Raw genomic sequence first — 14,593 nt, 5'->3', positions numbered from 1 at the left:
CTTGTGGCATGGTGTACCCCTTCCAAAAATTATCATCAAATGTTAATATCACTCCACACCAATACTGACCCACCAGTCACGATGAAGGATGTTGCAGTCAGATTTTGCTCTCCACAGCGTCTACAGACTGTCACATGTGCTCAGTATGAACCTGCTTTCATCGGAGAAGTGCACAGGGCACCAGTGGAGAATTTGCCAATTTGGTGTTCTCTGGCAAGTGCCAAGCATCCTCTACGGTGTTGGGCTGTGAGTACAACCCCCATCTGTGGACGTCGGGCCCTCATACCATCCTCATGGAGTCAGTTAATAACCATTTGTGCAGACTCATGCGCATTTATGGCTGTTGGAGGTCATTTTGCAGGGCTCTGGCAGTGCTCCTTTTATTCCTCCATGCACAAAGGCGGAGGTAACGGTCCTGCTGCTGGGTTGTTGTCTCCTACAATCCCCTTCATGTCTCCTGGTAGCATCTCCAGCACCTGGACATTATGCCGACAGACAGCAAACCTTCTGGCCACAGCTCGCATTGATGTGCCATCCTGGATGAGCTGCACTACCTGAGCCACTTGTGTGGGTTATAGACTGTGGTCGCGGTCACACGTTCCACTAGTGTTGCATTACGTTTATTACACGACACTAGCGCACAGGGGGTGAGCCTCAGCCCGATCACATGTGATCGGTAACCAGGCCCCCTGGAAACGCATACGTTATCAGGTCGTTATGAACTAGCTAGCGGACCGTGTGACCGTGGCCTGTCTCATGCTACCATGAGTTTGAAAGCACCACCAACAAAACTGACCAAAACATTAGCCAGAAAGCATAGGTACTGGGAAGTGGTCTTTGGTCCCCACCTACAAAACCACTCCTTTAGTGCATGGTAACACAGTGAGTTTTGCTTGCATTTTAATTACATTTTGAAACACAATACAATAGCTGAGGAGAGGCGATTTGCCTAATTACATCACTGTAACACATTTGCGTTTACAAAAAGCATGCTTTAACATCATGTTTACATTGCATTATGTAAATGCAAATGTTAACAGTAATGTAATTAGCTGTAATGGGTTTCAAAACGCAATAAAAATGCAATGTGTGACTTCCCCCCCCTTAGTGTCTTGCTAATTGCCAATATTTTTCCACCTGCTGACAATTCCATTGGCACAACAGCATGTGGAAGCTCTTAGGTCGGGCAAATATGATTCTTCTCATCCCATTTTCACATGAGGTGAGTCTAGTTTAGAGGTTGTAGGGGTAGTGTCACTTCAGAAGCCCCCATCTGCGGTTCTTTAGTACCTATAAATGCTACTGGATGCATATAAAAATGCAAATCAAAAATCTAATCAAGCTTTTGATACTGTGAGCTAGAGCCGGACATATGGGCAGTTAGATAATTGGCTGGAGCTATATCTTTAACTGCATCTCACGTTTCCAACTTTGTATTGATCTTTCTGATTGATCTCTGGTTCTGTAACTCACAAAGCCATAGGCCTGATGTGATCTGAAAGATGAGATTCTTATTTTTAACCCCTACGGGACTCAGCCTCTTTTGGCCTTAAGAACGCGGCCCCATTTTTCAAATCTGCCCTGTGTCACTATAAGTCAGTGATGGCGAACCTTTTAGAGACCGAGTGCCCAAACTACAACCAAAACCCACTTAATTACCGTGAAGTGCTGGCATGGCATTTTAAGCTGCAACTTATTGCTACCTGTTCTTCCACATCTTTCAATTGTATCAGCCCCATGAGACCACTAATACAGTTGAAGGAAGGAGGACAAATTCAGACTATCATTGTAGCTTCTTTCCAGGGTCTCTCTGTTTAGGAAGAATGGTGGGCCCACTAGGATGATCTCCAAAGATAATGCACTTCTCACTTTTCAAGCAGTTCCAAACAGTCAATGAAGTGTCGCTGTGAAATAGTGCTGAGCGCAGCATCTCATAAGTTGCCTAGGACTGCAGGAAGATTTAATGGATTTGGTGAACTCTGTCCTAGGTTGATGGCCTGAGTGCCCACAGAAAGGGCTCTGAGTGCCACCTCTGGCACCCGTGCCATAGGTTCGCCATCACTGCTATAAGTGGTTATAGCTTTGGAACGCTATGAGATATCCAGGGGATTTTGAGATTGTTTTCTTGTGACACATTGTACTTCAAATTAGTTTAAAAATTTGGATGAAATCTTTTGCGTTTAGTTATGAAAAAAACAAAATTTGGCAAAAATTTGGAAAAATTCTTTATTTTCAACGTTCTAAATTCTCTACTTTTGATGCAGATAGTCAAAGCACCCAAATAAATTCATAACTTACATTTCCCTAATGTCTGCTTTATGTTGGATGTTTTTTTAATATTCCACATATTTTACTAGAATGTTATGAGGCTCAGAATTTAGGTATCATTTTTCACATTTTTTATAAAATCACCAAAACCTGTATTTAGATGGACCTGCTCAACTTCTAATTGACACGGAGAGGCCTAAATAATAGTGAGACTCGTAAATTACCCCATAATGGAAACTTCACCCCTCAATGTATGAAAAAACACTTTTAAGAAGTTTGTTAACCCTTTAGGTGTTTTATAGGGGTTAAAACAAAATGGAGGTGCAGTCTGCAAATTGTAATATTTTTTCACAATACACTCATTTTGGGTGGAAAATTAAACATTTACAATGGATTAAATGAAAAAAGGCTCCACACAGTTTGATACCCAATTTCTCCCGAGTACACCGATACTCCATATGTGGTGGTAACCTGCTGTATGGGCGCACGGCCGGGCATAGAAGGGAAGGAGGCGCCTTGCAGATCAGATTTGCTATGTCACATTGTACAGGCTATAATTTTTTTGTTTTTTTATTGTGGACCTGTAGGGGCTTATTTCTTTTGCCACATGAGATGCACTTTTCTGGCACGTAATTTTGGGGCATCTATAGCTAATTTGTGAGATTTTATTAACTCTTTGTTGGTGGAGGAAATGAAAATCATCAATTTTTAGGAAAATTGTTATGTTTTTTTTTTTTTGGTCGTTAACCATACCATAAAAATAGTATATTATTTTTATTCTATGGGTCGCCACGATTACGAAAAGACCTCATTTATATAGATTTTTTTATTTTTTCCCATTTTTACTGAATAAAAAGTAATTTGGCAAAAATGTTGTTAATTTTAGCATCACCATCTTTTCATGCATAACTTTTTTATTTTTCGGCTGACAAATCTGGTTAAGGGCTTATTTTTTGCTAGAAGAGTTGCTCTTTTGAGTGGGATTATTTTAGAGTGCATAACATTTTTTAAATAATTTTTTTAGAGCATTTTTTTATAGGGTATTAATTAAAAATGATCTTTTTTCGGAACGTTTTTGCATATTTTTTTCTCCGGCGTTTAACGTGTGGGTCCAGTAACGATTCTGTTTTATTATACAGATTGTTACAGAAGCGGCAATACCAAATATGCGGGGGTTTTTTTTTTGCGTTTTTTTATACTTTATTAAGTGTTTTATGGGAAAGTGACATTTTAGGGGCTTATATTTTAATGTACCGTATATACTCGAGTATAAGCCGACCCAAGTATAAGCCGAGGCCCCTAATTTTAACACAAAATACTGGGAAAGCCTATTGACTCGAGTATAAGCCGAGGGTGGGAAATGCATGGGTCACAGCCTCCCCAGTATATAGCCAGCCAGCTCCTGCCCCAGTGTATATAGCCAGCCCCTGCCCCAGTGTATATAGCCAGCCAGCCCCTGCCCCAGTGTATATAACCTGCCAGACCCTGCCCCAGTGTATATAGCCTGCCAGACCCTGCCCCAGTGTATATAGCCTGCCAGACCCTGCCCCAGTGTATATAGCCTGCTGCAGCTGGCGGACAGATCGCACAGAAGATATGCAGGGGTATTTATTTTTTGACTCGAGTATAAGCAGAGTTTGGGTTTTTCAGCACATTTTTTGTGCTGAAAAACTAGGCTTATACTCGAGTATATAAGGTATTTATTCTAATGTGTAGTGTTCAGTGTTTTTCACTTTTTTTTTACTTATACATACTTGAACTTAAACCAGCGATGCTCTGATTGCAGGTTCAAGTTCAATACACTGCTCTACAATACTATTTTATTGTAGAGCAGTGTAATCTGTCTGGCATGCTTGCACATGCACAGACAGTTTGCAGTCAGACCCGGAAGGGATGCAAAATTAGGATGCAAAATTGCTGTTTCTGTTGGGTATCATCCTGCAGGGGGCATTGCAAAGGTTTATTTCTGCACTGTGATCTGCAGCAATAAGGGACAGTTCCTCTAACTTCTGTGGATCGTAAATCAGTTTTCCACTGCAGAATTCTTCATAAATGCCATACACTTCACAACTACTGTATTAAAATGCGGATTTACTGAGAAGAAATGCCACTTGGGGAATCTGCAGGTGATACACTACCTGCTTTCAGTCCGGATAAAACCCTTTTAGTGGAAGGGATCCCGACCATAGTTTTGTTATGTGGTCCAGCCTTCTCTAGTTACACCCCTTTGGATAAGCATGTACCTGTCACTCCATTCAGTTGCATATAAGAGTAACAGGAATTGAAAAGCACTTCACATAAGAAATCTATGCGACGCTCCCCTAAAGGCAGTTTTTTCTTGTTCTGTCGATCCACCATCATGCTCCAGATTGCTGGGGTTCTCTTCTCATGATCTGTGGGAGTCTCAGCTGCAGGAACTTTACTTATCAGCTTGCTATCCCCCGGAGACAATCCCTTTAAGCGGCCATGTTGCACAACTGTGTTGCACTGTGTTCACTGACAGAAGTGAACGGAGTTGTGTTGCAGCCTCAAATAAGTTACCACTATGACTCTCAGTCACAAAATAGTCCAGCAGTGCTTTGCAGAATCCTGAAGAATGTATAACACAGAAAACTAACAAAGCGTTTACAGGAGTTCTATAGGTTTATTCAACAATAAAAGTTCTGCAAAACATATATTGCATTTGAAGTAATGTTTCAATATAATGGACATATCTTTACCAGTAAGTGCAATATCAGTTATTTCAGAGAGTAAAAAAATATATGTTGATCCCTTAAATTGGAACTAAACCTACTGTATGTGATAAGAATATCAGTAGAGAGGTGTGACCAAGGCTGGTTTGTTGCTCATTGACTACAGGGAAAGCTGAGGTCAGCAATTGCCCATGCAATACGTTATATTAATTTTCAATTGTTATTTCTATGCAATTTATAGGTTCCTATGCATTTGATAGAATGAGTCTCTTTTATTGATCTTCATTGAGGGTAAACTTATGTCTCACTGTGTTGCGTTTAGTTCCCCTTTAAGAAAATGGAATAAGTGTTCAAGTAGAACATCTACCCAGGACACAATGTAGCAGTGTATCTAGCTTACTGATTGACATGTGGTTCCGCCTGAGTTTCTCAACCTATATTACTCCACAGCAGCACCAGGAAATATAAAAGCAGTCATTTCTAGTGATTGTTTAATGACATCAGATACTGGAAATATGGCTTTTAGTTGATGTAAGGTTTCCAGATTTCTTGCCATGGTGTTAATGATGTTGATATGTTCTCCTGTTTGCTCTATCAAGCAATTCCATTACAAAAAGAGCCCTCTGTATAATTAGCGTTAATACTTCCATTCCAATGTCAAATACTGTAATAAAATTGACAATTAAAGGCCACAAAGCCAAGTGTTTCTTTGCAGTATTAGTAAGGCTGGGTTTACATCTCGTTTTTTGCCTACGTTGTAAGAACACATCACGACGAGGATTCCGAAGTGTCCGTACAATATATGGCACAGAAGTATTGAAGTGTATGCCTATACAGTGGGATACGTTGCCCCCACTCCCCCCTGAATGCGGTGGAGGAGTGTACATCGGCAGCAGCCAGTGATTGACTGCTTAACGGGGTGAACAATGGTGTTCCCCCAGTGATGTCACTCCTAATCAGCAGGGCTCTGTGGAGAGATGCAATACGCTGCATCCGCTCCCCAGCGCCATCCATTGCTCACAAGTCGCTCTGGCAGAGGCTACAGCATGAAAAGACTTAGCTTGCTACAGCTTTCCATCCTACATTTGTGGGCGTACAGGATGTTTAGTGGCCAAACAGAGGCAACAACTATGCCGCAGTCTGACGCTATTTGTCAATGTATACATTAAGCGTATAAGTAGGGTGTTTTCCTGGCATAATCGATTAGCATATACAAATAACGTGATGTGAACCCAGTCTTAGATTCTTAGATGGAAGTTTGTTTTATACATATTACAACTTCTATAATACATGTGCACGAATATAACAAGGCTCCTCTCGCAGTATCTGGTCTGTAAACTTTCTCTTTTTAAGGCTATATGTACACAAATATATAATTTGTGTTGTATCTGCAATTCAAAACACAGCACACACGGCCTTTGTTTCCACATTCAGTCGACAGTCCAAGCTGCAAATTTTAGAGCAAATCCTAATCGTGATCATGTTTGCGGCTGGAGTCGTCTTTTCCATGGTCACTGGGGGACTGTGGCTCGAGAATGCATACATTTGTGTACAAGTAGGCCAAGACTGAGGCTACCTGGTGATTTTGGATGCATCACCCATCATCTCATGAAAGATCACTTGCTCAATCAGTTTCATTGCATGAAATGTGAGTGTATGGGCACTAAAACCATGATAGTTGCAAAATAATGAATCACTTTCTTCTATTTCTTGTGACAAACTGTTGCAACAACCCCAATCATTTGCAGGACTTGTAATGTTGCAGGGCCATGTAACCATAATCACTGCCCAATGAGTACCAGTTGAAATAACGATATTATCAGCAGTCATGGTTGTTCCTACAACTGATCTACAACTACTAGCTAGGTTCAACTTTACAGATACTACACACTCTATAGAGATATGCATATTAGAAAAAATTACCCACAACCTGGCTTTTTTGTTGGGGGTCCTTAAATATAGGCTAATTTCTGCCTGGAATACCAGCTAATTAGTCAAACAGGTTAAATGACACTTTCTTAAATTGCCTTGTTGACTGATTTAACCGTGTACAGTCCCTGGGAATGAATGAGCCTACCAGAGCTTGTTCAGCCAGTTATTATCTTATGTAAAAGGCAATGGTCTCTCCATTGAATTCAATAACTTTTAAATAACGGGGTTCAGAGTTAATGGTGCCTAGAAGTGGAGCTATATTAGTGGCTTAAGTCATTTAAGTGTTCGGGTACTCATTCAGGTTTGTTATAAATCTACATCAAAGAAGGTCTTTCAGAATAGTGTTCATTCTTTTACAGAAGCCCTTGATAGTATAGATTACATGTTTTTTTTACTTTTTGTTGTATGCTTTGTTTCCTGGCATCTAACCAGCCATCATGGCTCAACAGTTTTTCATTTTAAATCCCCATTTATTTTCTTAAACTTCCCAAATATTGCTATACAAATGAAAGTAATTGTTCTATGTGCACTTTTTAAGCATTACATTCCTATGGTTGGTTACCTGCTACTTGTGACCGATCCAAACCACAAAAGAACGCAGGATTTTCTACATTAAAACTCTCAACTCAACTTTTTCTTCATTAGGTGAAGGAAATGCATCAGCTTAAGGCATACATTATTGAAACCTGTGCGAGCATCAAGATTGATGTGAAAATGTTGCCTTACATCTGAAATTTACACACATCAGCACTGTAAACTACAGAGACTTAATCTCAACTCATTTACAGAACGTGAAAATGTGTTCATAGTGTTTGGCTTATACCGATTCCTATGGGTAAAACAAAATGTCCTACACATAAGATCTGATGTTCCATTTGGCCACTAACTACACTAGCTAGGAAATCAGCAAGCATTCATGTCATAATGTACAATATCTTGAGTGGTTGAGTAGAAAGTGAGGCGTATTTAAATTAGGCACAATATACATAACAACCTCATCAGTGCAGTAAAGGCTGTGCAAAGTATTACAGGGGTACAGCAGATTCCTTCTCCTCTGAAACTGCATATGTAAAATACAATCAACTGGAATCACTAGAAGGCAAGAAAATAGTTACATCACATTCCCTCTGTAAGCACACACGCAAAAATAATAAAATAAAAATCAGATTTTGGCTGTTATAAATGGAACATAAATGATAAAACAAAGCTTGCTTGAATGAAAGGCATCTGTGCACTTGTGGCTAGGATCTTATCTGTCCTTGGATGTCAGCTTTTCAATAAGTTCTTGCAGAGGAGCTTGTTCTCTTCTGTCAATTAAGTTGAACTCCTGCGAATAGTGAAATATTACATTAGATTATGCCATTGTTGTAGCTCCTCATATTGCAGGATGCTTGGAATTTTTAGGCTGGAGGAAAATCTGCAGAGTATCACAGTAGCATTAAAGTGAATCTGATTTGGAAAAAATCATGGAGACCATGGGGGATATTTATCACGGCTTCCGCACCACTTGCTGCTGCGTTTACGTGTAAACACATTTGCTATGAGGAGTAACTCCTTCCTGCTCAAACACTTGGATTGCATTTCTAAATGCAATTCAAGCATAGCTTGTGAACACAACCTCAGGCCGTGGTCAGACATTCTGTTAGCGTCACGTTCATAAACGCTGCACAGGCGGCCAGATACCTGCCGAAGCAACGTGTGCAGCCTCATTAAAAGTGCCTCCTGCTCTACAGTTATTGGCCCCCTCATGGAAATATTGTGGAATAAAAATCAAGTAAAAAAAAAAAAAAAAAAAATTCACCTAGCGTTCCCTCACAGCTGCCATCTATTCTGGCTACTTTTTTTCAGCGTGGCAAGTGTGGACATATGCAAATAAGAAGCATCATATTGTGCACATATTTTGCAGCCAGAGATCGCTTTAATGCCTCACCATGCGTCACAGACGCACAGGCGCCATTACCCCCCAAAATAATTGTCATGCATAAAAGTACGCTGCAGAGGTGGGAAATATTATAAGTAGGATTGCAGGCGTGCACTGGAACGCTGAGCAGGAAATGTGATGAAGTGTCCACAAGACAAATAACATCGCTGTGACCTGGTGCCATGGCTGCCAGCACTTCTGATAGCTTCCTCTGGACTGCAGCCAGGAGAGGTGCACTCTCCTCTCTACACGACCAGAGCTGCAGGCGGACCACAGGTACACTGATGCCCTCCACGTGTGCCAGTCGTTGCCTGCCCTCCTGTTGTCGGAATGGGGCGCTATATTCTTATACAGGCAGTCCCCGGGTTACATACAAGATAGGGTCCGGAGGTTTGTTCTTAAGTTGAATTTGTATGCAAGTCGAAACTGTATATTGTATCATTTAAGTACTAGACAATTCTTTTTCTTTCGTCCCAGTGACAATTGGAGTTTCAAAATTTTTGCTGTAATTGGGCAAAGGATTATCAATAAAGCTTCATTACAGACAACTTACAGCTGATAATTGCAGCCTGGGACTATAGTAACATCCAGAGACATCACCAGAGGTCACAGTGGGAAGAGGGGTCTGTCTGTAAGTCGGGTGTCCTTAAGAAGGGGACCGCCTGTATACAGTGCAGGAAGTGGCTTTGAAGTCTCATATATAATATTGAACACACATCGTACAGGCTATTCTTATATATAATGTGTAAAAAGAGATCTGTATTATTTTTAGGGTACATGTGACCTTTCTAGCCCAGAACATGGCTTTCGAGAGTAACTATTTGCTGCCTGCCTGTAACTTTGAAACATCTCCTTCCAGAGTGCCATCACAGTTGCTACCATACTCATTTTCATCTTCCAGAGCAACTCCACTGCTTCCTGGCTGTGATTTTCAGTCAGAGACCCAGATCTGTGAAGTTACCTCAGCTGGTAAGAGTTGATTTTCGCTCACCCCTGATATTATTGTTGTAGGTCATTGAGAGCACTCTAGCACCAATTTCGCTTTGGCTTCTAGAGTGTAAGGCAGCGGTCACAGGTGCCACTAGCGCTGCGTTTTATAAGGCAACCATAGCGCACAGGGGATGGGCCTTCTCCCGTTATGCATTTCCAGGGAAAAGCGTGCGAGTGGTAACCAGACCCCAGTGTCTTGTATTGCTAGTAATAGTAAAAAAAATAGATACAAATACTCGCCTTTAATCTCGACACACTGGGATTACCTAAAGAAGAAACTTGTAATTAGCAGCCTGGAGTGCGGGGTCATGTCTGGAGCTCCAGGCTGCTAATTATAAGTTTCTTTTCTAGGTGATCCCGGTGTTTCGACCACCACTGGGATCGGGATGAAGAGGAGTGTAGGTGAGTATTTGTATCTGTTTTTTACTATTTGTCACTGCTTTTTTTTTCATTGCCTTTAAGCAATCCAAGACACTGGGGTCCGGTTACCAATCGCACGCTTTTCCCTGGAAATGCATATGTAATGGGAACAAGGCCCACCCTCCATGCGTTATGGTTGTGCTATGAAACACAACGCCAGTGGCACATGTGACCGTGGCCTATCCCTTTGCTGTCTGCCAGCCTGTGACTTTGATGCATCTCCTTCTAGCTTCCAGAGTGCCATCCACTGCTGCTACTGAACTCATCATCTTCTAAAGCCCCTCCCACAGCTTGCAGGCTGCGACCCTGCCTTCATTTTTAGTCAGAGACTCAGATCTTATTAGTTAGGGTGATGTCACACATGGCGTTTTTAGGCCGTTTATGGGCCGTTTTTAGTAAAAACCACATGCCTTAAAAAAAAATGTCCGTTTTTAATTGCACAAATTTGGGAAACCGGACAAAAACGCATGCGTTTTCAAAAGACAGAGGCCTTTTTTAACGCATGCGGTTTTTACGATCTGAAAATGCACCCACTAAAAACGGCCTAAAAACGCCATGTGTGATATCACCCTAAGGGTTGATTTTCTCCCACCCCTGAAACTATTTGTTGTTGGTCATTGAGGTTCATTGTGTTCACTCAGCATTTCTGTAGAGTTTTGAAACACAAAAGCTGTGGGGTAAGGCCTTGTCCGATCGCAGATGTGTTTCCACTAAAACACTTGCAATCAGAAATGAGGACCATGTGTTTTGCAAACAATAATCTGAAGCGTTTACGTGTAAACACATTTGCTATGAGGAGTAACTCCTTCCTGCTCAAACACTTCGATTGCATTTCTAAATGCAATTCAAGCATAGCTTGTGAACACAACCTCAGGCCGTGGTCAGACATTCTGTTAGCGTCACGTTCACAGAGGGTGGGCCTCGGCTCGATCGCATGTGCGTTTCCCGGGAAACGCATGCGATCGATAACCCAATCACATGCGTTTCCCTGGAAACGCATATGCGATCGAGCCACGGCCTGCCACGGCTTAGAGTTACGTTAGCTAGAAGCCATGTCTAAAAAGCAATGTTTGTATTTTTTTTTACCTCCAGATTAGTAAAGGAGTCGGTTAAAAAACAAGTGAGCTTGATAAAATATTTCAATAAGAACACCAACACCAGCAGACCTGACCTTAGTCAAAATACTGAAAAGGATTTTGGATGAGTCAGTTCCTATTACCTTTAGTAGTAATAGTGACTGTTGTGATATAGTAAGTCCTCCAGAGCCTTCAAGTGATAACATTGCGGACTCTGAGAAACCCTTGTCTAATAAAAAAAAAAAAAAACTAATTTTTATCCAAGTGGCTACATGAATTCGCATGGATGAAATTCAATGAAAAAAAAGGGTCTTTTTGTTGGGATTACCAGCGAGCAAATATGAAAGCGGTAATGGCGACAAATGTTGCTGTTAACTTGCAGCGATCTACATATTTATGGCAGGAAGAGGCAGTGGAGCATATGGCGTCTTTATTATCTGTAGCACAAAATACTGTGCCCAAACATTCATGGTAGCATCCTCAGAAGAAACTCCTGGAGAAATGGCCATATATAGAACATTGTATAATATGGCAAAAGAAGAAATGCCTCAGTCTAAGGCTATATTCACACTGCCGTTGCCCGCCCGTACCGTACCGTAGCGGGCAACGGCAGTGCACGGGGAGAGGAGGAGGAGGTGAGCGCAGCTCACCCCCGCCCCTCTCCATAGGAAGTTATGGCGCACGGCGCCGTACTACGGGTAAAGACAGGTCCTATCTTTTTCCCGGGTACGGAGCGGTACAGTGCCGCACCGTACCGCTCCCGTAGGGCGCCGTGCGCCCATTGCAGTCTATGGAGGACATATATCGCCTGTATATACCTCCTCCATACGGTAGTGTGAATGTAGCCTAAATTCAAGCCCATAAAATCATTAGGGAATAATGATATTAAAGAAAAGCACATTACCCGTCATCACTGTACGCTTACAGAGATAGTCTGTATTGTCTGAAACAATTGCATCAGACATAGATAAGGAAATCAAAAGAAGGACATGTATTTCTCTATTAATTGATGAATCCACTGACATTGCTGTGCATCATAAAATGATACTTTATGTCAAAATAATTAATGACCAGACACACTTTTGGGCAAATTTACAGTTACATGGAGAGTGTTCTGCAGATGCCATTGTAAATGTTTTAAAAATATTTTTGGATAAAAGGGGTGTCTCCCTTAGTAAAATTTTAGGCCTTGCTACTGATCGTTCAGAAGTAATGATAGGCAGATACAATGGAGTAAGAAAAAAAAAAACTGAGGGGAATGTGTCCTTTAACGACTTGCCCTTTTTTAGTTTTTTCACTTCCATTTTTCACTCCCCACCTTCAAAAATCTATAACTTTTTTATTTTTCCACATAAAGAGCTCTGTTATGGCTTATTTTCTGCGTAACAAATCGCACTTCGTAGTGACGGGATTCAATATTCCATGGCGTGTACTGGGAAGCGGGAAAAAATGCAGTGAAAATGGTGAAAAAACACATTTGCAACATTTTCTTATGGGCTTGGATTTAACAGCTTTCACTGTGTGCCACAAATGACATGTCTACTTTATTCTTTGGGTCGGTATGATTAAGGGGATACCAAATTTGTACAGGTTTTATAATGTTTTCATACATTTAAAAAAATTAAAACCTCCTGTACAAATTTTTTTTTTTTGATTTTGCGGCAATAACTTTTTCATACTTTGGTCTATGGAGCTGTGGGTGGTGTCATTTTTTGCGACTTTTGATGGCGTTTTCATTGCTATCATTTTTAGGACTGTGCGACCTTTTGATCACTTTTTATAAATTTTTTTATATTTTCCAAAATGGCAAAAAAAATGTCAATTTTGACTTTGGACGCTATTTTCCGTTACGGGGTTAAACGCAGTGAAAAACCGTTATTATATTTTGATAGATCGTCCATTTTCGGAAGCGGCGATACCTAATGTGTTTATGATTTTTACTGTTTATTAATATTAATATCAGTTCTAGGGAAAGGGGGGTGATTTGAATTTTTAGGTTTTTTTATTATAATTTTTTTTTTTACCCTAGGTTGTCTGATCGATCCTACCATATACTGCCATACTGCAATATGGCAGTATATGGGGATTTTACTCCTGATTCATTAAAATGTGCTGATAGCACATTGTAATGAATGGGTTAAAACGAGACAGCTTCGGGCCTTCGTGAGACCCGAAGCTGTCATGGCAACGGATCACCGCTCCCCGTGACGTCATGGGGGAGCGGCGATCCGCGGCAAGATGGCGCCTCCGGCCAAAATCTCTCTCCATCTCATAGTCAGGGTATTCTGTTTCTTTATCCCATAACGGTTTGCATGTACTTTATGTATATTGTTTTGTAACCCTAATCTGACAAGTTTGTTTTTGAGTGTATTGTACCTTCATAAATAGTGTTAGCCTTAATAAGCATTACCAGGTTCTTTAACATAGCATATTTGGTGACTGCAAGTTTTGTGTGAATTACCAGTGTGCATGGTCTGCGTGGATGAGATGCCCACAGCCTTCTTAGTAGAAGTAAATTGTGGGTAGTTTTAGTGATATTGTCTGGTTGCCCAGTGCTTACGGGCAAATTTAGTACAGGCAGTCCCCTACTTAAGAACACCGACTTACAGGTGACCCCGAGTTACAAACGGAGCTCTGGTAATTGGTAATTTCCTGTTCTTTAGCCTTAGGCTACAATGAACAGCTGTAACAGTTACCAAGGGTGTCTACAATTAAAATTTATTGTTACTCCTAGTTCTTATGACAACCCAAAAGTTTTAAAATCCAATTGTCACAGAGACCAAAACATTTTTATCTAGAGTTACAATTATAAAATATACAATTCCGACTTGCATACAAATTCTACTTAAGAACAAACCTAAAGAACCCATCTTGTACGTAACCCGGGGATCGCTTGTCTAGCGAAGCCATTTTGCATACATGGGCGGAGCTTAAGGGCTAAATTCTGGGACTCCACAGAGTAGGTGAATCCTGTGATTGAACTTGAGAGTGGGGGTTCGCCACAGGAATCATCAACCAGGGGTCTTTAATTACCTTTTGTGGAAAATCATAACAAAATGGTATGGGAAATGCCACCAATGGGAGTTTGGGGCTGAACCAATTGTTAGAAGGACATAATAAATTAATACCTGGACAAAAAATATAAAGTGCTTGAATGATGTGTTGAGATGCGCCTCCTCCTGCAACTGGATAACTGAATCAAAGTGCTGGTGATAGATGTGAGCATACACTCGGAAAAGTCGCTTTAATATTGTTTTGGCTACGGACATAAAGTTTTTCGGAAACGGTACACC

General features: G+C 40.9%; 1 protein-coding gene across 1 annotated transcript in view; it reads right to left on the bottom strand.

Annotated features, from left to right (window-relative positions):
- Positions 1–4,892: 4,892 nt before the first annotated feature.
- Positions 4,893–14,593, bottom strand: part of MOB1B (MOB kinase activator 1B) — a 44,765-nt gene continuing 35,064 nt past the window's right edge. Inside the window, exons 5-6 of the mRNA XM_072116613.1 lie at positions 14,429–14,592; positions 4,893–8,220 (exon numbers count right to left, since the gene is read on the bottom strand). Coding sequence (XP_071972714.1) covers positions 8,143–8,220; positions 14,429–14,592 — 242 coding nt within the window. The 3' untranslated portion in view covers positions 4,893–8,142. The remainder of the gene's footprint in view (positions 8,221–14,428; position 14,593) is intronic.

Source organism: Engystomops pustulosus, chromosome 1, assembly GCF_040894005.1.
Source record: "Engystomops pustulosus chromosome 1, aEngPut4.maternal, whole genome shotgun sequence".
NCBI classification, from domain to species: domain Eukaryota; kingdom Metazoa; phylum Chordata; class Amphibia; order Anura; family Leptodactylidae; genus Engystomops; species Engystomops pustulosus.
The sequence above is the reverse complement of the archived record's forward strand: the minus strand, read 5'-3'. Positions and strand labels throughout refer to the sequence as shown.